The sequence below is a fragment of the Biomphalaria glabrata genome, chromosome 9 (genome assembly GCF_947242115.1).
Source record: "Biomphalaria glabrata chromosome 9, xgBioGlab47.1, whole genome shotgun sequence".
Classification (NCBI taxonomy): domain Eukaryota; kingdom Metazoa; phylum Mollusca; class Gastropoda; family Planorbidae; genus Biomphalaria; species Biomphalaria glabrata.
In genome coordinates this window covers 40,802,353-40,824,349 of record NC_074719.1, presented here as the reverse complement: position 1 = coordinate 40,824,349, position 21,997 = coordinate 40,802,353, and the positions used below count along the sequence as shown (strand labels likewise).

At 38.4% G+C, this 21,997-nt stretch overlaps 2 protein-coding genes across 3 annotated transcripts in view; one reads left to right on the top strand and one right to left on the bottom strand.

Moving 5' to 3' along the window:
* Positions 1-405: 405 nt before the first annotated feature.
* The window catches only part of LOC106071104 (LIM domain transcription factor LMO4-like), an 86,768-nt gene continuing 65,176 nt past the window's right edge, over positions 406-21,997 (top strand). Inside the window, exons 1-3 of one of the 2 annotated variants that reach the window (XM_056041499.1) lie at positions 406-790; positions 5,803-5,924; positions 12,849-13,033. The gene's annotated coding sequence lies outside the window, so the exon portion shown is untranslated. The remainder of the gene's footprint in view (positions 791-5,802; positions 5,925-12,848; positions 13,034-21,997) is intronic. The other variant, XM_056041498.1, reaches the window with a different exon arrangement.
* Positions 16,008-19,090, bottom strand: LOC129928398 (glutamic acid-rich protein-like). Its single transcript, XM_056042632.1, has 3 exons — positions 18,934-19,090; positions 18,610-18,840; positions 16,008-16,342 (listed from the first exon to the last, which is right to left on the bottom strand). The coding sequence occupies exons 1-3, from the start codon at positions 19,088-19,090 to the stop codon at positions 16,008-16,010; spliced, it is 723 nt and encodes a 240-aa protein (XP_055898607.1).

The following is a 21,997-nucleotide window of genomic DNA, read 5'->3' as shown; positions in this document are numbered from 1 at the left end:
AGTAATGAGACCGCGCGCGATGACGCATCTTTTAATTATAGCTCAAATTAGTCTGGCCTTTAATCAATCCAGTGCAAGTGAAATCAAACAAAGTTAATGCGCTCTGGCGATGATGCTAGCTGAATCTCTCTACACAGTATGGACCGAGGAAAAGGGGGGGGGATAGGAAAAAATATAATCAAGCGATAGTGGACGATCAAATCTATTCTCTCTTTGTATATTAAATATAAACACGGCTAAAAATAAATCATAAACCTGCCACCCCTACAAAACAGCCAATAATAGACTCGCCGCCATATCCGCCATTAAAGCCAGTATTCCGACAACGCTGATTGGACGAAAAGGAAATCATTAAGGGTCCCATTCATCGGAAAAGCAGGCGAGCGCGCGGGGTTTAATGAGGCCCGGACCATAGGCAGATGACAAGAAGAACTGGGCGAGTGGTTCCGCCGAGTGCGTACACGTTAAATGAAAGATCGGTGTTGGGAAAAATCGCCGTGTTCTACTACTGCTCCGCAAGGGAGGCCAGCCGCTAGCAGCAGACGAGAAGTGGAGAAATTTATTCCCCGAGTGTTGTTGTGTAGTTTGTGTCAGATTGGTAGAGAGGGAGTAGAGAGAGAAAAAAAAAATTAAACTCCGAGGATAGCATCGAGTGGATTTTTTTTTCTCCTCCTGTTCTCTTGTTTAGTATCGCTTTGTTTTCATTCTTATTGTAGTGTACAATTCACACACTGAAAGTTTTTATGTGTTCAAAGACGCTGTGTTCAGACACAAGTCTCTGCGTGAAAAGGTAATTAGACCTCAATCTATATTAGTTATTACACTAGATAGATCTAGATCTAGAGGTCTATATTGATCTAGAATCTAGATCTAGTCTTTGTTGTTCTTTGTGTATTACTGTTTACTCTACTCTAGTCTCTCTAGTGAATCTAGAGTCTAGTCTAGATTCAGTCTAGAGACTAGAGTAGTCTAGAATAGGTCTAGTCTAGACTTAGAGTCTATTACTATTTTAGATTAGATCTACATCTACTATTAGATCTAGACTAGATCTAGAGTCTAGAGTATTCTAGAGAATATCTAGTCTAGATCTAGATATCTAAAATCTAAATCAGGTTAGTCACTCGTCAAACTCTGAATCGACTAAATTAGATCTAGATCTAGACTAATCTATATTATATTATTATGATATATATATAGACTCTAGATGTATAGGTGTAATAGATCTAGAATAATCTACATCTATATAATTATAATATATCTAGATAATTTTAGATCTTATAGATCTATAATCTAGGTAGATACAATCATACATAACATGAAATGTCATGATAGATCTAGATTTAGGTCTAAATCTAGATTAATTCTAGATTCCATAGATCTAAACTTAAACTAATCTAAAAAATCTAAATGTACTCGTCCAAACACCAACTGCCTAAACCTATCTAGAGATCTAAATCTAGATGGAATATGTAGATCGAGTTCTATAGATCTATAATTCTATATCTAGATATCTAGACCTATTATATAGATTATTATAGATCTATATATCTAGATTTTCTTTATATTTGCATGAACTCTCCATAATGGTAATGGCAATAGATCTAGATCTTTATTTAGAATAATTCTAGATCTAGATGGTGTACTTAGTATTCTGTCCTCTACTGTATCTAGATTCTATATCTAGATCTAGAGTAATGTAGTTCTATACTTTTTTTTTTTTTTTTTTTGTAAACATTTACTTGTATCAAATGTGGAAGATTTAATCAAACACATTATTGATCTAAATAAGCATACATCTGCTTTGGATCTCATGAAGCAGGCTTAGTTAGGGATTTTAAATCGTAGACGTTACTTCAATATCTTCAGAATGAATCAAAAGAGGAGGTAAATACCTCGTACGCGTGTCTGTGTGTTAATCCAGTCATGCATGCTAATCAGTAACTTAAATTTTTAAGTTGTTCATTTTCCTGGCTGATTCAGGCAACCCATTCCATGCTCTCTAATAGCACTAGCGCACAAGGAGAAATTGTATTAATTTAACATACCATATATATTATATGGAATAGATGTAATCTAAAATTAGTGGAGTGTTAGATTCTAGATTCTGAATCTCTTAGTTGCAGTTAACATATTATCTCTCTGTTTAGGCTGCTCTCTTTATAACATAATACTTCTATAATACCCTACTCCTGCTATTATGGCCCACTCAATGTTAGTTGATTGTGGTAGTACTCCAGTAACAGATCCAAATTTAATCTATGCCAAGATCTACTGAGTCCAAAGACAGGATGCTCTGAATTGTACTTTATATTGAGAGCTTGTTGGTACAAGACCTTATATTGTATTTATATTAGCATTGTATACTTAGGTGGGGAAAACATGTTCACGTATGTACAAGTACAGATAACTCTGTAACTGTTCTATTTGTAAACTGATTTACAATGTCAACGTGACAGAACATTTCTCCACTTTTCACACCAGTGTCTTTAGTAAAGTAAAGGTCTTCTTTCAGGTCTGTGATCTATAGGGCAGATGGTGTAAAGGTCATCTGTGTCTCTCGCCTGCGGTTAACGAGGGTGTCATGTGGCCAGAACAACGACCAGCCGCCTTTACTTTTCCCCCAATTAATGTCAGGTACCCATTAGAGCTGGGTGGACTCAGAGGCGTCCAAAGGTTCCAAAATTAAAAATACCAATCATACCAGAATTCGAACCCACCACTTAGCCACCACATCTCCAGATGTCTTATAGAATCGACCTGAAATTTCTACCCCCCCCCCCTTTGTTTATATGACGCGTACCATATTTGTACTTATTTAAAAGTGGCGTCTTCCATTGTCAAAATCAGAGATTGAGAACTGCTGCTTTATATAATTCATCTTACCTCGTCATACTCGACCTGATTAAAATTGGGTCATGAACCTTATAGCGTATGTTTCTTCAGTCAGTTCAGCTCTCTCTCTCTCTCTCACCTCAATATGTGTGTGTGTGTGTGACTTGTAAACTGCAACTAGTTTAATCACAAAGTGTCATAGCGTTCAGTGCCAAATCACCAACAATGATTCTAATATTAGGAGACGCAATACGAAGTGCACCCCTGCTCTTTTCATCCAATCTGATTTCATGGCATTCAATTACTAAAATGTGGAGGAAAATGTGTGTGGGGTCATTATTGTGCGTGTATTCAATTATACATGTACCCCTCCCCCTGCTTTTTTTCCATAATTTTTTTTAGTTGCTTTGTGAATTTGAATAAATTGTTATCGTTTGGGGGGGGGGGTATATTTTTAATTATTTTTTTTTTCTGTTGGTTTCCTCGGTTATTTTGACCGTTTGCATTCTAATAAAATCCTAGCCATAACTTATACAAATTTATCAACCTTATCATTTCCTACAGTATATCATTCCGTTCCTTGGTTAGTTTTACGTATCTTAATGTATACATTTCTGCGGGTAAAGATTATGGGATAGATGCAGTCCCTTAGCTTAAGATTGCTGCCACCTTCGCTGATTTTTAAACACATCTAGTTGTTAAACTTGGACGACTTGAGCATTGATTGGCTGCTCTCCATCGTATCAATTTCCGGAACGTCCCGCGCCCCCCCCCCCCCCCAGTTGATACTTGGTTCGGTGCCGTTAGTTGTTGTTCTTTCCACTTTACACCCTCGTGAATTTTTTAACTACAAAAACTTGAACTTTGTGTATAGCGTCTGACGTAACCGGCACCAATTTTCACTGTTCTTGCAACCTTTTTTTATATTTCAACTGTATAATATTGTCACTAGTGTTTGAGTGTTTGTATAATTCTGTGTGTGTGTGTGTGTGTTCTAAGTGCCAGTAGAAAACGAGCTTAGGGTCGAGTATTTATATCTATCTAGTTCTACTCTACTACCATGTTCTCAGTGGCGTAGCTAAAAATTCGCCATCATTTGGGGGGGGGGGGGGACCGTGAACTCTTTTGGGGGACCCCCTCACGTGGGGCCAGGGATTTTCACATTCTCCACCTCCCTCCCCCGACCCTAGCTACTCCTCTACATGTTCTTATATTTAACTGTTGAGAGGTTAAAAGACATTCGTATTAGTCCTGATACTATGTTTATAATATATATATATATATATCGGCGAGTTTAAACATTTAAAATATATGATAATCAATACACAAAGAAATCCAACAAAACCAGTTCTGCGCGTGGACTCTCTCCCCCCCCCCTTTTTTTTTTCTCCCAGCATAGTAGGCAGGGCCATATCGTGAAATAGAAAAGCATTAATTAACTAACACATGTTAAATGATGAAGTTGTCCAGTGTAGCCGGGACACATTGCGCGGAACCATATCGTGGTGTGCACCTCTTTTGTCAACTTCATATACGATCTGGATAGAGAGAGGGGAGGGAGGTAGCTGACAGGGGGTGAAAGAGGAAGAAAGGTGTGTGTGTGTGAGTGAGTGAGCAGTTCATTCCGGGCACTTTAATGCACACTTTATAATAATGCGCTATTGATTTTCTCTTTTGTTATTATAATAACTCCAACCAGCTCTGCAATATAGATCCAGATGCTATTATATATATACAATTAGTTTACGAGTTGTGATGGGGTGTGTGTAGTGGGAATAGAACAAAAATGCAGAAGGCCAGTCACCATTTTTTATTACATAAAGCTAGAAACTATATTGGAGAAAGACAATTTTAATTAGACGCAAACGTAATGATCTCATCGGCTGTTTTGAAGAAGAAGAAGGCGTGGGCTCAACTTGCCAAGAATAGATGGTTCATTCAGGCGAAGACCATTCGTTATAGATGGCTCGAACCCCGACCTGCAACGTCACAACCTGTGGGTAGCTTAGACCAATGTCTTACATACATGTGACGTGGCAACGAGCAATTGGTCTACACTGCCCACAGTTTGTGACGTTTAGGTCGGTGTTCAGGCCTTCTGCAACGATTGGTCTCGATTCAGTCCCCATAGCTTTCTTTCCCATAGGCATAGAAGGACCCAAAACACCTCGTCTGTTGTGATTGCTAGACAGTTTCTTTTGGTAACTGACTGTAAATAGGTCCTTATCAATCCACTGAGCCTCGCCCCTGTGAAAATGTGCATTTTAAAAATATGTTTAGCTGCTTGAGTCGCATTTTGCAAGTCTCAACAAGGCATGTTACTCGCGATGGCATTAAAACAAACACGATGCTAATCCTTTCAAACTTAAAGATACATCCATTATCTTATGTATGTGTAAGAACAAAGAAAAAAAGAGAAGGTCGATGTTAATAGGATAATCAGGGGGGTGTGGGGGAAATGACGGAGGAACCCCCCCCCCATTTCATCCTTTATATTTTTCCTTCTCCTTTTCTTTCTTTGCTATTAAAATGCGTGTATCTCCTTGTTTTGCTCTGTGACCTAAACCGAGAGGAAGGGATGGGAGGAGGGTGCCGTCCACGGGGTGGGTAGGGCGCTGGAAGGGCGACTCGAAACAGCTGCCAAACAGAATGGGCTTGCGTCGGGTATTGGAACACCGAGGAAGGGGGGGGGGCGGGAGAAGTATAAAAAAAGAACTCCTCTCCCATGCCGCTTTTTTTTTTTTTAATGAGGAGTCTCATAGTCTCGGCTTTTTGCGTGTGCTGTAACCGAGTGGGTCAGTGTGTTATCGTGAGATGTGTTGTTTTTAGTTTGTTTTAGTATTGCATCTGTCTTTTAGGATTGTTAAAGTTTTATTTTCTGTAAAGTTAACCTATACTACACTTGACCAAACCGTAATGCGATACTAGATACATTCTAGAATATTCTAGATGTACATTCTACTATTCTAGGTATTTGGATCTAGTAGTTACTGTAAACACGTGCTCTTCCTGTCTGTATGGTATGAGTGTTTCTGATCCTAAACAAGTCTGTGACACAAGTAACTGTCGTTCCTATTCGTGAGTCGTTTTAGGTATGTGTATCGTCTTATATTCGTATTTTAAGAAGTCCAACCTCCTCGAATCGGGGCCGGATTTAAGTTATAAGGCGGGGCTGCAGTCCATGTGGCCTCCCCAAAAGAGATTTTAAAAGTCACCCGTGGTCTTACTCTCCACAAACACAAAAAGATAAGATAAAAACATACAAAATATAAACATTTTTTGAGGGGTACAAAAATGCGTATTAAAAATCATAAACTTTTTAAAGATTAGATAAAATTCTTTTCTCTAAAATTGGCTTGCTATTAGATACGCGTATCAGTATATTTATTTATAAGTGTTAAAAAGTACAGTTTTATCATTAAAGCTTTAAGAATAGAGTAGGGACCTCCACATTCTTAAATCCGACCCTGCCTTGAATTCATGTACAAGGACGTCGATATAAATGTACACGCCATAGGGGATTGTGTATTGAAGTGAAGGTTTACAAGGATACAGTGCGGCCAACACGACGACCAATCGTTTTTTCTTTCTTTATCAGATGCTGGCTAATCAATGTACTCGCCTTTAAATCACCAGCTTGACCACTTGCTACCTGCCCCCCCCCCCCCTACTAGCTACGTGTCTCATCTATAGTGGTTCGATTCTGATCGAATTTCTTTTTATGCATGCACATTAACAGTTCTTTACGTTACAATTGTGTTGCAATATTGTAAAAACTGGTCTGTCGGGTACGATGGCGCTGACCTACATCCATCTATATTTGACTACGCTAAGTATGTTCACTGCCAGACGATGGAATGCATATAGATCTATAATGACTATAATCTACAACTATTATAATTATGCTTAACGTAACAAGAGGACAGCCTAATTTAGACGTGATTTTTGGCACCCCCTCCCTACACCACTTTACCTACCACAATAAGTCTGGACGAGGTGTAGGGCCGGATTTATGGGAGGGGGTGGCTACTACCCAGGTGCTCCTACAATAGAGAAAAAAAATCCATATTGCGACTGGCCAGCATTATGCTGTTTTTGTAAACATTTTCTTTTTGGCACTTTCTACCTTACAGTTGGCAACACTGTTATGGTTTAAAAAGTGTCAGCTAGTAAGAGTGTGCTCGTATTATACAATAGTAGCTCTGCATTACGTAAACCCTACATTTTTACATTTGATGTTACTAAATTATGGATTTTAAATACTATATTTTTAAAATAAAAAGAAAATAATTTACAAATACTCTATTTCTATGCCGCCTTGTTATAATTTTGCACTGGAGACTCTGTGGCTTAGTGGTAAAGCGCTTGGCTTCTTAACCGAGGGTTCCGGTTTAGAATCCTGTTGAAGACTGGGATTTTGTATTTCGTGATTTTAGGGCGCCTCTGAGTCCAGCCAGCTCTAATTGGGTACCTGACATTAGTTGGGGGAAACGTAAAAGCGATTGGTCGTTGTGCTGGCCACATGACACCCTCGTTAACCGTGGACCACAGAAACATGTCATCTTTACATCATCTGCCCCATAGATCGCAAGTTCTGAAAGGGCTATTCATTCTTTCTATTACTATATGGCTCACGCTGTTAGATATTACAATTATTAATAAGTAGTTTTTTATTCAAGTTTTCCAAAGAGTGTAGGGGCCTCTACATACTTTGTCCGACCCTAACTTGTTGTCTTCTATCATGTGTGTACATTAAAGGGACGGAGCAATGGTATGTAAGACTTAGAACTTAAGTGTAGGTACGGTTCAAGGTTGTAGGACAGTAGATAAATATAGGCCACGAAAATAAGTAAAACCCAGTCGCAGTTCAATCCGAGGGGTTTATTGTTTCATAGTCTGACCTCTTAATCTTTTGTGTAACTCCTGATGTGTAGCTGTGTGGCGTGACCTCTGCTTATTCTTGCGTGACGGAGGCGCGTGTTCCATTGGTGAACATTGTCCCGTGTGTTGTTTTTTTTTCTTCTTTTTGTTCTCGTGTCGTCCGATGACACATATTTTTGTTTCTCCCCTCCTTGTGTGTGAGCTAGTGTGCTTGACTCGGGGAAAAAAAGGGGGGGGATGTAATGTCTATGTCTGATTAAGGTTAACGAGGATATCGTGTGGCCTACACAACGACCGATCTTCAACGTTTGTGTACTTGTGTGCTTGACTCGGGGGGGGGGGTAGTGACTTGGGCCTGGGTATAACTTCTACGTACCGGTAACGGTAATTTTATATATATTTTTTTTACACTATTGTACAAAGTAATAACCTATAACTGGCTAATTGTCTTTTAGTGGGTAATTTAGAGAGCGTCTCTAAGGAGAACTTCAAATTTGCAGCCATATCTCTCAATGATGTAAGATTCATTTTCCTTTTCAATGTCAGACAATGTTAATAACACTTCCACTATGTAAATAACTACAGTAATTGGTTAATTTCTTTTTATTGTTTCAAGTTCTGTAAGGAGCAGTTAATAATTGTGCGAAGTTTCAACTTGATCTGAAAATGAGAAGTGAATGAAATAACGTGTTCAAAATTTGTACCAGCCAGACAGTCAGGATGAGCTTTGTAAAAATATAGGACAAAGTTGGCCAAGTCTTACATATATCCAGTGGTAGCGATGGTCCCTAGTTCGAGCTTTTCCGGCTGTCGTCCGGCAGGATATATGGGGCTACAATTTCCGTTGTTGGTGCTTAGTTCCACATCTGCAGGTGATGATACCGTGGCGTAACAACGTGCCCCAGGGATCGAGTTTAGAGATATGATGGTGCACCCACCCCTTCGATAAACTAGAATGTTGAGTATAGATAAAAAGTATTGATTCTTAGTTTAGGTGTGCCTGCACATTTATTAAAAATAAACTCCAATATATTATTATATGTAACATCTATCACAAATATACTAATACTTGGGTTTTCTTACGAATCATCATTATTTGTCCCCTGGCTATTGTCGTCGGGATGCTGTGACAGTTCGCCGTAGCCAAATACCTCCACTTTTCTCAGTCAGTAGCTGTTATGAGCAGGATATCAAGAGAGAGGCCTGTCAATTCTTTTACGATATCCAGCCGGATTTTCTTTTGACGCCCCTTTCTTCGTGCTCCTTCCACTGTACCCTGAAGAATGACTTTCGATAGTTGTGTCTTACAATATAACTGAACTAGCTCAACTTTCGCCTACTCACAGTATTGAGTTTTAGTGGGCCCCTGTTAGTTATGGGCATGGCCAAAATGAACCCCTTTGGATCCACAGAATGGGTGTATGTGTGTGTATGTGAGGGAATAATAAGCTATTACTGTATTCCTTTTTCTCACGAGGCTCTGACTTCTATCTATGGACATCACTGTATTAACCAAACCCTAACAGGCAGCTTTCATCTATTGCGGTGTACCAAACCCTAGCAGGCAGCTTTCATCTATTGCGGTGTGCAGTGTGACTGGCGAACATGCAAATATGTTAATACCGTGCCAGTAACAACAAGACGAAGTAAGATGTTTTATGTCAATTTCAATAAGTCTATTACCGGTCTAAAACTAAGTGTATATTTATGATAGATATTCCTTAAAGGAGCATCTTATTAAACCCATATGATGTACAGTATCGTACAGTTAAAAAAACATCGAGTTTGGGGGTCTTAACTGTCTCGTATGTCTTGTTCACATATGTTGTTGGGAACCCCCAGCCCCTCGTTTATCTTAAGCCCCCCCCCCCAAAAAAAAAAAAAAACCAACGTGTGATAAATATTATTTTACTTACAAAAATGTGTGCTTGAACTAAGTAACGCCGGTGTAATCGCTTCGAATAAAGAACGTGTTAGCTTGTCTATTGATTTTTTTCCCTTTCTGCCACTATGTCAACTGTATTCGCTCCGACATCTTTTTTCTTCTCTGTAACAATTGGAACAGATGTTTCTATAATTATTATTATTTGGACACTGTAATCAATACGATATTAAAGAATAAAAAAAAGCCAGATTTTTTTTTTTAAAAAAACGTCTTCTTTAACCCCGAAATAGTGCATGCGTCACGTGGCTCTGTTTTAGTCTGATATACAAGCTATAACTTTAGGCTTTATTTAGTTCTGTGCAGTTCAATCCAGTTAATCGGGACACGATTTTTTTTTTTGTTTAATAAGCGGTTGGTCGGATTAAATCGGATTTCCACTGTATATGTTTCGGTGCTCTTGTATACAGTAAGAATAAGGTATGTTCCGATTAACCGGTGGTCCGATTAACCGGATTCGACTATTTGACATCTATATCCTCTGTGACGCTGTGTGCTACGTAAGAGAATACATTTATTGAGAATGCGGTTTAAATGGGTCGTTTGTTTTTTAAAGTTTAAATACAGCTCTCAGTGGGAAAAAAATTAACTTACTTGCAATTTTGGCGGGCGGTGTCAACCAAGACCAATCGTCCTAGTAGACCTGAACATTTACCCGTGACCTGGGTCAGTGGAGACCACTAGCTTGTTGTCACGTCACAGGTCAGACATACAGACCTGTGACGTGGCAGCAAGCTATTGGTCTCCGCCACCCACAGGTTGCCACGTCGCAGGTCAGTGTTGAGGCCTACTATCAAGATTGATCTTGGCACGACCTTGACCCGAGACTGAGTCGGTCTTGGCTCAACGACCAATCACCATCACTCCACGCCCCCCCCCTTACAAAAAAAATTGTGAATGCAGTTTCAGTTCTAAGTCATACTGTTAGCATCGTCTGATCATATCTGCTAGTTGATTTATCCTGTCCCGTAGCCAACATCAAAAGTGGCATTGGCTTTAATTTCAATTATCTAACATACGTCTCCCCGACTAATCCGAAACTTATTAAAAGAGTTACTCTAAGAAGAACAATAAGCTGTCAACGTTCAAAGGGTCACAGCAAATAGAAACAACCCAAAAATGCAATCGAACCCGCTTAATTGCAAACCGTATTATCGCACGATTCGCTTAGTCGGCGGAACCCATTGTAATTAAAACAAGGGTTCCGGTTATTCGCTTAAATCGGTCAATCGAATGAGCTGGGCTAGAAGCTGAATTTATTGTAAAGTTATCAAGCTGTTGTACTGTTGCCTTACATTGCTGTAATCTGTGGACCTAACAGAAACAGCTGTTGATTTGTTTAATTGGGCCCCTACGGCCCCCATCCCCTTTCGCTTTTTTATTTGAACTATTTTTTTCCCCTGCTGTTATGTCACCATCGACGTGGACATGAAGTAGAAACCAGCTTAGTGGTTTCCTGATGGTATAGTGTTAGTATACTATAGTGTTATAGTTGTTTTTTTTTTTTTCGAATAGACCATCGTTTGGAGCTTGTTGAAATCTGGTTTCTTGGTTAGGAATGTTATGGTTTCTCTCACTTCACGCAGCTTCAATGGGTTCCTGGCAAGATTTTTTTTTTTTTTTTTTGCAGACGTAATTTTTTTTTTTTACTGGGTATATGAAACCGTCTTGGTTACATATACACTTGACCTTGAATATCACCTGCCACAACGACTACTTAGTCTCAAAGAAAATAAATACTCTCTCTTGTATTTTGCCATGATTGTGGGCGAATTAAAAAATCTCGATTAGTCTTGTTTAATCTCATACCTGTCTGGGGCATAGGGCACTAACCAGCGTCCTTCAGGCGTCTCTGTTCCGGGCCAGTCTGTCCAACTATCCCCACGTCTTGCTTGGCACCTGCTTCCAAATCGCGGCGCCGTGTATTTCTGGGTCGTCCCCTCTTCCTCTTTCCTTGGGCCTTCCAGGTGAAGTGTCCTAGAATGTCCACAGTGTTCCTTAAAATATTCAGGTAAATTACATTTTCTCCCTCCCCCGAAATAAGTGTCTTGGGGGTTTACATACATGGAGGCCAAACCTTAAATAGCAAGCTTTTTTTGTTGTGGTTTGGCCCCACGATGATCTGCTTACCATAGTAAAAAAAAAAGCCAATTTACACTTTATGGCCATATCACAAGGCCCTCAGGACCCTGCCAAGACCTTCCTACAGAGAACAGTAAAAGGAAAATGAAGAAGAGGCAGACAGAGAATGCTGAAGGCGGGCCTGTCATTGTAAGAGTTCTATCCAAAGCATAAGACAGAGAGGAACAGAGAAAGATGGTCAAGAGATCTTTCGTTGTGTCCCAGAGGTTCAACAGACAAAAAGGGATAGGTAACGGAGATCTGGGTCTAATAATAGTATTCACAGCTCTGATATTCGGTGCAGTTTGTATATAGCATGATAGTCGAAAAAATAACACATCGTAACATTAGTCGACTTATCCGGCGATGGTAGCTCGTCCTACCGTAAGCTCCTTTAGCAGTTACAAGTTGACATGTCCGAAATCAAGAGTAAAAAAACAAACAAAAAACAACAAAATAGAAAACAATAACAACAATGAATAGACACTTTATGAACTGTAAGTTGTTGTTGTTTTTTTAAGTACATTTAAAGAATGAAAACAACAACAATAAATATTATATCCACATTATATTAGTTGTAATGATTGGCATGCTTAAAGCTCATACATAAAATTAGTCAGAGCACCCTCTATATAATATGTAATTCTTACATTCTTTGGCAGATTAACATCTGCGCATGTCTAGCCCCGGTGTCGCCATTTTTTTGTTTTGTTTTTGTAAAATTATAAACCTGATCAGCCGATTTGATGGTATGTGCAGATACATCAAGGTTTATCTGTGGTTGGCTGTCAGTCAAAAAGACAAAACAAACAACCTCCACCAGTACAGATGAAATCAAATACAGAAATAAAAATTGAAAACTTTAACATTGAACGTTTATAACGCTGCACCAGTGATGCCCAAACAACGTCCAGCAGGCCACATTTGTAAGCCTTTTGAGTGACAGTTCATCCCTCGCCTAAGCTCGACAGTACAAAGATTTATCTTGAGTTTTATTGCTTTTTTTTTGTTTAATCTCTTTGCACTATTGCATAATGATTGTGTAAATTTATTGTCATATTTATCGTTTCAGAGGCTGTCCTTAAACCAGATTGGATTTGCCTATGTTGATTTATGCAAGGGCGTCTAAACTGATAAATAAACAGAAATATCTACTGTCAACTCAATATATTGGAAGTGTTTCATTGTCATCTGGGAGCTTTTGATTTTGGATAACCTGTCGATTTCTTCGTCGTTCTATTTTGTGTTAATATTTTGGTGAGTATTTATCTAACACTTGCACCCACTTTTTACTAAAGCGGTGTCGCGGGGATATCTAGCAGATGTTTTGTTGTAATGTGTGAGTCTCGTAAAGCTTGGAGCGTAAATACGAAAGCTTGTCATCTACACTCAGCATTATATTAATTGACTTTCTGCTCTGGGATGTAACGTACAGTTATCTCCATTGATATTGTGCTGGCGGGTGTGTACCCTCGTATCGCATGACTTTAAATCATTCCCATTAATTGCCTTCTTTATGTGTCTATGTTATTATCCATAATGCTTCTTCTCAGAAAATATTCTGTCACTTCGTCTGCAGAAGAAAACAAAAAAAAGTTTTGTATAAATTTGAGATAAAGACGTTTTTTTCTCGTCTTGGTAAAGCCGGGTCTGGGTCTCCCTTGCTAGTAAACCCATTTGTTACCAGTCGTGACCGCTAATACATGGAGAGAATGAAAGAAACGCCCGGGTCTACACACACGCAGACACATAAACACTCGAACACTGATACATTAAGCTCAAAAACTAATACTTCATACTCCCTCCCCCCAAATGTTCCCCCCCTCCCTCCCATACTCATTTACTATTATATAGAATTGTGAAAATGAGTGAAGGGAAAAAATAAAGGAGGGGGGCGGAGGGGGGAGGACTGGTCGCTAAATTGAATGTTTCTGATTGGTTAGGTATTCAGTGCCGTTGATGAATATGCATGACCTGGTGAAGCAAGTCTCTGATGAAGTAAGCAGACGCGAGGACTGTAGAGAGCCCCCAAACATCATTTTCATGGCGACATAAACCCTTCATCTGAAGGGTTCGGGATTAAGCAGAGAATGGGGGTCCTCCATGTCTTGGAATTCTTAGTGAAAATTAATTTTCCTTGTCATAACTATTGTTGTACCGGATATACGTGTTAAAACATAACGCTACCTTTATTGGCTGGGTATTAGAAATATTGTTCATGGTCTGGCAGCCCCTTTGACCAATAAAGATTGTTTAGAGTTATCTTTAATGATGTATGTTTCAGGGGAAAGAACTCTTTTCTTTTTTTTTTAATTAAAAGTGCTTAATGTTTATATTCGTTTAATTTTCTTACAATTAATGTTTACATTGATTGCATGGGCTCTGTCTAGTTAGGCGTCCAGGTCACAACGGATTAATAGACACATAGAGAAAGATAAAAAGAAATGTCTTTGAAACTGAAGATTAAGATATATAAAAGATAGCAATTTAAAAAAAAACAACTGAAAAACAAAACAAGCCGGTATACAAAATACTTAAAAAAAAGAGATTATCTAAGGGGGAAAACTCCACATTTACAGTCATATATTTCAATACTGTTAGAATTCTCCTTTTATTTTTTCGATATCATACAAAATTAATAAATTACCACTATTTAATTAACTAATTGGTTAATTTTTTTAAAATTGATTCATGTTTTGTTAGAAACAAGGTCACAATCCAATAAGTCCATGTTACAATAAGGGATTTGGATTGAAAATCCGGTCAGGGAGGGTCTTTAAAAGCTTTCTTTCTTTATACGACTGGGTGACTAAGTACTGGCCCGCCTTACATTTTTACTAGACATAGTTTATCGAACAACTAACTGAAATGGGGGGGGGGGGGGGGATTTAGACGAAATTCGGCATCTGGGGATTTGAACGTCGGCTGTGGTGGACTGAAAAATAAAAAGAGAAAAAAAAAAGGGAGGGGGGGGGAGAGTCGTGTATTAGGGCTTGCATTGAGGCGCAATTAGAAATGTAATGTTACGTTCAGACAGACGGACTAACTACACAGTGTGTATGTGTGCGTATTCGCCCGCTCGATTTTGTTGTTTTGGTTATCTCATTCTGAATATTGCTGTTTTATAATTGGTCGCGTGGCGGGTGTTTATTGATTGAGCGCCAGCGTCTCCTCTCGCTGTTAATAGTTGTTCTCGTTTCGTCTTTGGTGACTGGGGCTGAAATAGACTTATAATAGTGGCATCGGAATTAAAGGTTTTTTTTCAAGTATTAATAACTGGTAACATAGATCTGAGCTAAACTGCTCTAGAATTTGCTAGCACAACACTTCCCCCCCCCCCCACACACACACTCTCGCACACTGTGAGGAGCATGGGACTCGATCGCCTTTATTCTCATCTCTCCAGCAGAATCGATTTCAAGTAGCTCTTTACAGCTGGGGGGACATGTCATCTTTGAGTTCTCACCCTCATTGGCGACGGACCTGCGCACACATTCTCTTGTCCTTGATAGTACTACTTTGAAGTTTGCAGACAGTCACTTCTGACTGTTACGCGGAGGTTAAAATAACAATTAAACCCAGACCTGAAGGTCATAACTCGCGCTGCCATTTAGACATGGACTTTACTGATACACCGTTTTAATACGTATGTTGAACAAATGGATCTCAAGTTATAGAATAGAAACATTGTCATATCATTCAGTGTGGATATGTATATATATATATATATATATATATATATATATATATATATATATATATATATATATATATATATATATATATATATATATATATTGTTACACTAGAGTACTCGACCTTTATAAAGTATAATAAAAAATCTGCGTACATGTACATAGACGCCTCTGTGATATTCCTCTTTATAGAAGAAGTAGCTTCACACAAGTTATTCTCTAGTTATGCTTTTTTTGCGATATTGTAATCCATTGCTCAAGGGTCTGAGTTGACGTTTCTGTTATGTTTACAGTCTCAATATATCATTGTTATTTCCCTTTGTTTTTTTTTGTGTGTTTTTTTTTAGTGACGTTATTTAGTGTAGTTTATTTCTATTCATTCATTCTCTTAACAGCTTATTCTATCAAAGAAGCGTATTTCATACCTCGGTTTTAAAACTAGGTTGTTAAGTTATCACATGTACACATGTATAGCACTGTACAGACTAGACGCAAGCATTTCCCAGACAAATCTTGATCTCTGGACATTTTTCTTCTCACCAATTTCGCACTGTAATGTTAATCGTCGAATCTACTTTATAAATGTCAGCTTTCTCATTCACGTTATAAATGTCAGCTTTCTCATTCACGTTATAAATGTCAGCTTTCTCATTCACGTTATAAATGTCAGCTTCCTCATTCACGTTATAAATGTCAGCTTTCTCATTCATATTATAAATATCAGCTTTCTCATTCATTTTATAAATGTCAGCTTTCTCATTCACTTTATAAATATCAGCTTTCTCATTCACTTTATAAATATCAGCTTTCTCATTCACGTTATAAATGTCAGCTTTCTCATTCACTTTATAAATATCAGCTTTCTCATTCACTTTATAAATGTCAACCTTCTCATTTACTTTATAAATGTCAGCTTTCCCATTCACGTTATAAATGGGTGCTTATAACAGAGCGTCACTAACGTTCGACAGTATAAGTCACATTTTGAAAGTTGTTTGGAACTTCACTTTTTTCATTACCAGTCAGTGATTGGATAAAAACCTTTGGAACTGAACTATATTTGCACAAGTCTCTCAGTTTCGGCTTTCTTTTCTTGACTTTCAATACTAGGCGCATCGTGATCATACGTATATAGGTCTGTGCTGTAATCCATTGTGGTATTTCTATCCAGACTTGAACGCTTTCAGGTTGACCCCTCGAGAGCGCATTACGTTCCAGGGGCGGATTATTGTGTTTGTTTCCCTTTAACCCAAATCAAAGCCAGCCCCCCTTAGCAACTGTGTGGCCGTTCACAGACATGAAGGTAAACATTGGCGCTCTGGTGTAGACCTAATACATTGTAAACTGAAATAGAACAATACACAACCCCTACCATTTCCCCCCTAAAATAGAACATTTTTTTTTATAAAGAAAGCGAATTCTGTCTCCTACTGGGGCTCGCGCCCAAGTTAACACCTCTGCAATCTATTTTAATTAATCCTGGTTTAAACCAATCTCGGGGATTTCTCCCATTGTGTCCGGGCGGCCAGAAAATCGGAACGTTTCCTTTATTTATGTATGCCCCGCGTAGCTCGCCCTCTGTCCGTCGAGGAAGATTGTGTTTTCTTAACATTATCTTACGCGATCGACCATCGACCGCCCTTCTCGGTGTAGTCTTTCAGCCATTTCTGCTGGACGCCCAGACTTAGTTTATTCAACGTCTTTCCCTTTCTCCACCCCCCCCTCTCCCCAATTTCTCTTGGGCTCGCTGACCACTGTCCATCTACACCAATATCTCCGTCTTCTTGTTTACATTCATTAATGTTCTTCATTGGCTGGTAAGGAACTTTTTTATTATGATTATTTCCAATTTCGTAATTACTTCTTTTATTTTTTTTCCCTGCCTTAACAAGTGTTAATCCGATAATCGGGAATACCCGAAACTTGTTTACAGGCTCGCTCTCTTTTCCCCTCCTATAGCCATCTTGGCGGGAAACTGGCTTTTGTATTTTCGTATTAGAGTTATTGCCTTTTGTGGACGTAATTGATTCACACTTACAAATGGAAATTTTTTTCGATATTATAATATCTTTGTTTGCTAAATTGACGGTTCACTAATAGAAAGTGTTTGTGTGTGTGTGTGTGTGTGCTATCGTTGTCGAAAACATACTTAGGCAAGCATTTTTTTTTTTTAGTGTTTCTTTGTGCTGTAACGCTAACAATATCAGCCATATTGAGTGTCGTAAAGTGTGGCATGCAGAGTTAGTGGGTCTGGTTTTTGGAAAGCAATAGTGATCGGTCATCTCCGCGCAAAGGCATACGTCTGACAGGTCTATAAAATTTATCTATAAGTGGACATGAACAACAATGGTGTTTAAAAATTTCTTTCATGTCTCATCATCATCAAACATTTGAGTGAATGCTTGAGAGGGTCAAATCCTCTCTGGCAAAAGTCCTGGATAGAAACCCTGCTGTTTTGCGTAGTGCATACATGTCACTTATACAGGTCGTAAATGTTTGGTTTCCCAGACCTGTCGAGACGGAGATCAGCAAGTTGTGGGTCAGTCACAAAGAAGAGACGCGATGCTGGTGATATACAAGTATACTAGGAATAGATTTGATACAAAGACAGACTGTTAGGCATTGGCATAGTGTTAAAATCCTAGCACAATTCTTTTTCATTTAGTTGGCCACTGTGACGTTCAAATTAGCGTCCTTGACATTTTTATATATTTTTTTTCGCGAAGGTCTCAAAAAAAAAAAAGTGTCTTATTTTAATTTATTATTTTCTTTTTGGCCCTTTACACCTCCTGATACATTTTTGGTGTTCCTGATTTTGTTACCTTTGTTGAGGGTTAGAAATACCTGACATGTTCGTAACTGAAGGCAATTGAAAAGAAATAAGCATTGAGAAATGACTATTTTTATAATGCTTTTCATAATATTTTATTTTCATTTATGAGTTAATGTGATTAGCTAGCAAACACTAACTCAAACCTTTTCTTCTTCTTCTTCTTCATTAACTTCTTCAACATCCTATTTTCATTTTCGTCTTTAATATCTTCTTCTTATTCATCATCTTCTTCATCATCTTCTTCTTCATTAGCATTTTTCTTCATCTTCTTCTACAACATCTTCTTCTTCATCTTCTTCATTAGCATTTTTCTTCTTCTTCTTCTTTAGCATTTTCTACATTAACACCTTCTTCATTCACATCTTCTTCATCCACATCTTCTTCATCATCTTCTTCATCCACATCTTCTTCATCATCTTTTTCATCCACATCTTCTTCATCATCTTCTTCACCCACATCTTCTTCATCATCTTTTTCATCCACATCTTCTTCATCATCTTCTTCATCATCTTCTTCATCCACATCTTCTTCATCATCTTTTTCATCCACATCTTCTTCATTATCTCTTCTTCATCCACATCTTCTTCATCATTTTCTTCAACATCTTCTTAATCATCTTCTTTATTAGCATTTTTCTTCATCTTCTTCTTCGTCATTTTCTACATTAACATCTTTTTCATCCACATCTTCTTCGCCATCTTCTTCATCATCTTCTTCATCATCTTCTTCATCATCATCTTCTTCACCATCTTCTTCATTAGCATTTTTCTTCATCTTCTTCTTCATCCACTTATTCTTCATCATCATCATCTTTTTCATCATCATCTTCTTCACCATCTTCTTCATTAGCATTTTTCTTCATCTTCTTCTTCATCCACATATTTTTCATCATCTTCTTCATCCACATCTTCTTCATCCACATCTTCTAGATCATCTTCTTCATCAACATCTTCTTCATCACCTTCTTCATCATCTTCTTCATTAGCATTTTTCTTCATCTTCTTCTTCATCCACATCTTTTTCATCATCTTCTTCATCCACATCTTCTTCATCATATTCTTCATCAACATCTTCTTCATCACCTTCTTCAGCATCTTCTTCATTAGCATTTTTCTTCATCTTCTTTTTCATACACATCTTCTTCATCATCTTCTTCATTAGCATTTTTCTTCATCTTCTTCTTCATCCACATCTTCTTCATCTTCTTAATCATCTTCTTCATCATCTTCTTCATTAGCAATTTTCTTCATCTTCTTCTTCGTCATTTTCTACATTAACATCTTCTTCATCATTTTCATCAACATCTTTTTCATCCACATCTTCTTCATCTACATCTTCTTCATCCACATCTTCTTCATCATTTTCATCAACATCTTCTTCATCCACATCTTCTTCTCTCCAATCTTGTTTTGAATATCCCTCTTATAAAAGACGAGAGATTGGAAAGTGAGAGGGGCTGACATACAAACACAGAGTGTGGGGGTGGGAAGGCAAAGAATGGAAAGTTGAAAGCTCAGATGGCCTACGCCGACTTTATGTAAATAATTAATGGATCCTAATTACAGCTGGCCTCTGCTTAATTATGTTTTGAGTACACGCATGATTAAAAGATGTCCAATTAACGAAAGGTCGTTTTTTTTTCTTCTCTCGCGCGCTCCTCACTATTTCCATCTCTCCTGCTTTCTCATTAACTTTTTTTTTTCAGAGTAAAAATAGAGAGAAAAGGATGGGGGGGGGGGGGGGCAGAAATGATGGCTGAAGAGAGAAGAGGGAATTGACTTTTGGTTGAAAGGTTTTGGCACAGCATAGAGTGGAGTGACGTAGAGTAGTCCGCGCTCGGTCTACACATTTCCCTGTTGCGTATGGAAAAAAAAACGGGGGGGAGGTGCGAATCAACCAAAAGGAGACTTTTTATGTGTGCGTGTGTATCAATGGATGAGTGTGCTAAACGAGTTTGATTCGATGGGATTACCTCTGGGACAGGTGTGTTTTACAGGTGTGTTTTCCTGTCACCCGTTTTTTTTTTACCCGTTTTCGCCACATGGGTAGCCACCCTTGCCCTACATTAGTGCTTACGCCCTCGACCTTTCATTACTGAGGGCGTCGTATTGTTCTTTAATGTCGCTGTTTTGTCGTTGAATTGCATTGTGTCTATATTAGCTAATTATTTCTTAGCTCCATATTGGTTAGCTCCTCATTTGTTAGCTCATTATTGGTTAGCTCATTATATACTTTGTTTGGTGGTAAGGCAAATTGTAAGACACATTGTCTCATGGATAATAAAGATTATTATTATTATTTCTTTGGCCATATTAGTTAGCCCTTTACACTTTGGCTCAATTTACGTTAGCTCGATATTTGCTAGCTCCTTTATGCTAGCAGCTAACTCTAGCCGCAACAGTTAACTCACTATACGTTAGCGTATTATTGTTTAATATTTATCTTATTGTTTGTCAGCTCGTGGTTTCTTGTCTCAGTATTTCCCACCCCATGATAAGTATATGGTAAATATAAGTATATGGTAAATATAAGTATATGGAAAATTTTTAACTCAAAGTATCAGTTAATCGCAATTCTTTAATTGTAAGTAACTTGTTTATGAACTGACTTAATCCTGTGACATAGGGCCGCAACCACTCCTCCCCACTGAACTCGGTTCTGAACAGCTTTCTTCATCTGCTCCCATGTCATTTCAGTACCTTCAGCCTCAATAAAGACTGACCTCTTCCATGTTTACTTGGGTCTGCTCACTTTCCTCTTAACCTTGCGGGTTCCAATCAAGTGCCTGCCTTGTTTATATATAAAAAAAAAGTGCAATTACAATTTTAGGACTTAAATAGTAAAAACAGAAATAACTGAAAGGTGGAAAGCTTCAGACGCCCGGCTAGCTTGTTGATTAACCCCCTCCCCCCCCCCCTAGCGAATACCATGCAGGAAAGTCTCAAACCTGGCACCATTAAATGACCACTCTTGTTAAAAATCAGCAGCGGCAGGCTTTCTTATCTGACCTTGAACCCTTGACATTTAGGGCACGTTATCGTGCCAGTGCTGTGTTCTGCTGTGTACAAGGACAACGATGGTCAACTGGTCAATTCGAACAAAGTAATTTCAACACTGTGATCTGTAGCTGTCTTGGCTATTCTTTATGTAGAAAGGCTTGCCTTTTTTTTTTTCACTTGTACGACATTTTCTAGTTCAGTATGTACCTTTCGCTGATATTATAAAGTATGTTTTCCGCTCCCTTCTCTAGTTGTAGCTCTTAAGCTAAGCTGAGAACCGTTGAGTTGCTTGTTCATTGCTAGTTATGTGACGATGAACACCTCCTGCGCAGTGGAGTTGGATGTTAGGGCGGAGACCCCAGAGGCGTCATTTTACTTACATCCAAGGAGCCTGAATGTGTCTTTAGAGTTTACAGTGTCATAGTATGGGATACTAACTATGAACGGACAATAGGCCTCCTCCCCCCACCCCTAAAATAAATTGGAGACATAGCGGTATAAAAACTAAACGGAAAAGCAGAAAATGCTATTACACTTAATAATCGATATTCGTGTCGCGTTTCTAATGCGTTTTCGATTCCGAATTATAAATAATCGAATCTGACCAGACATTTCTAGGCCAACTAAATTTACATATTATTGCTTTTTCTTTGTTGAATCATTATATACGGATAGCGCTAACATGTGATCTATT

Bases quoted from the DNA above. Each gene is read 5' to 3' on its own strand.
- LOC129928398 (XM_056042632.1), bottom strand. From the start codon at position 19,090: ATGAAGAAGAAGATGAAGAAAAATGCTAATGAAGAAGATGGTGAAGAA. The intron at 18,841-18,933 runs GCTAATAAAGAA...TGGATGAAAAAG, and splicing joins AGAAGAAGATGAAGAAAAAT to ATGATGAAGAAGATGTGGAT. The intron at 16,343-18,609 runs GCTAATGAAGAA...ACATTTATAAAG, and splicing joins AGAAGAAGAAGAAGAAAAAT to TGAATGAGAAAGCTGATATT.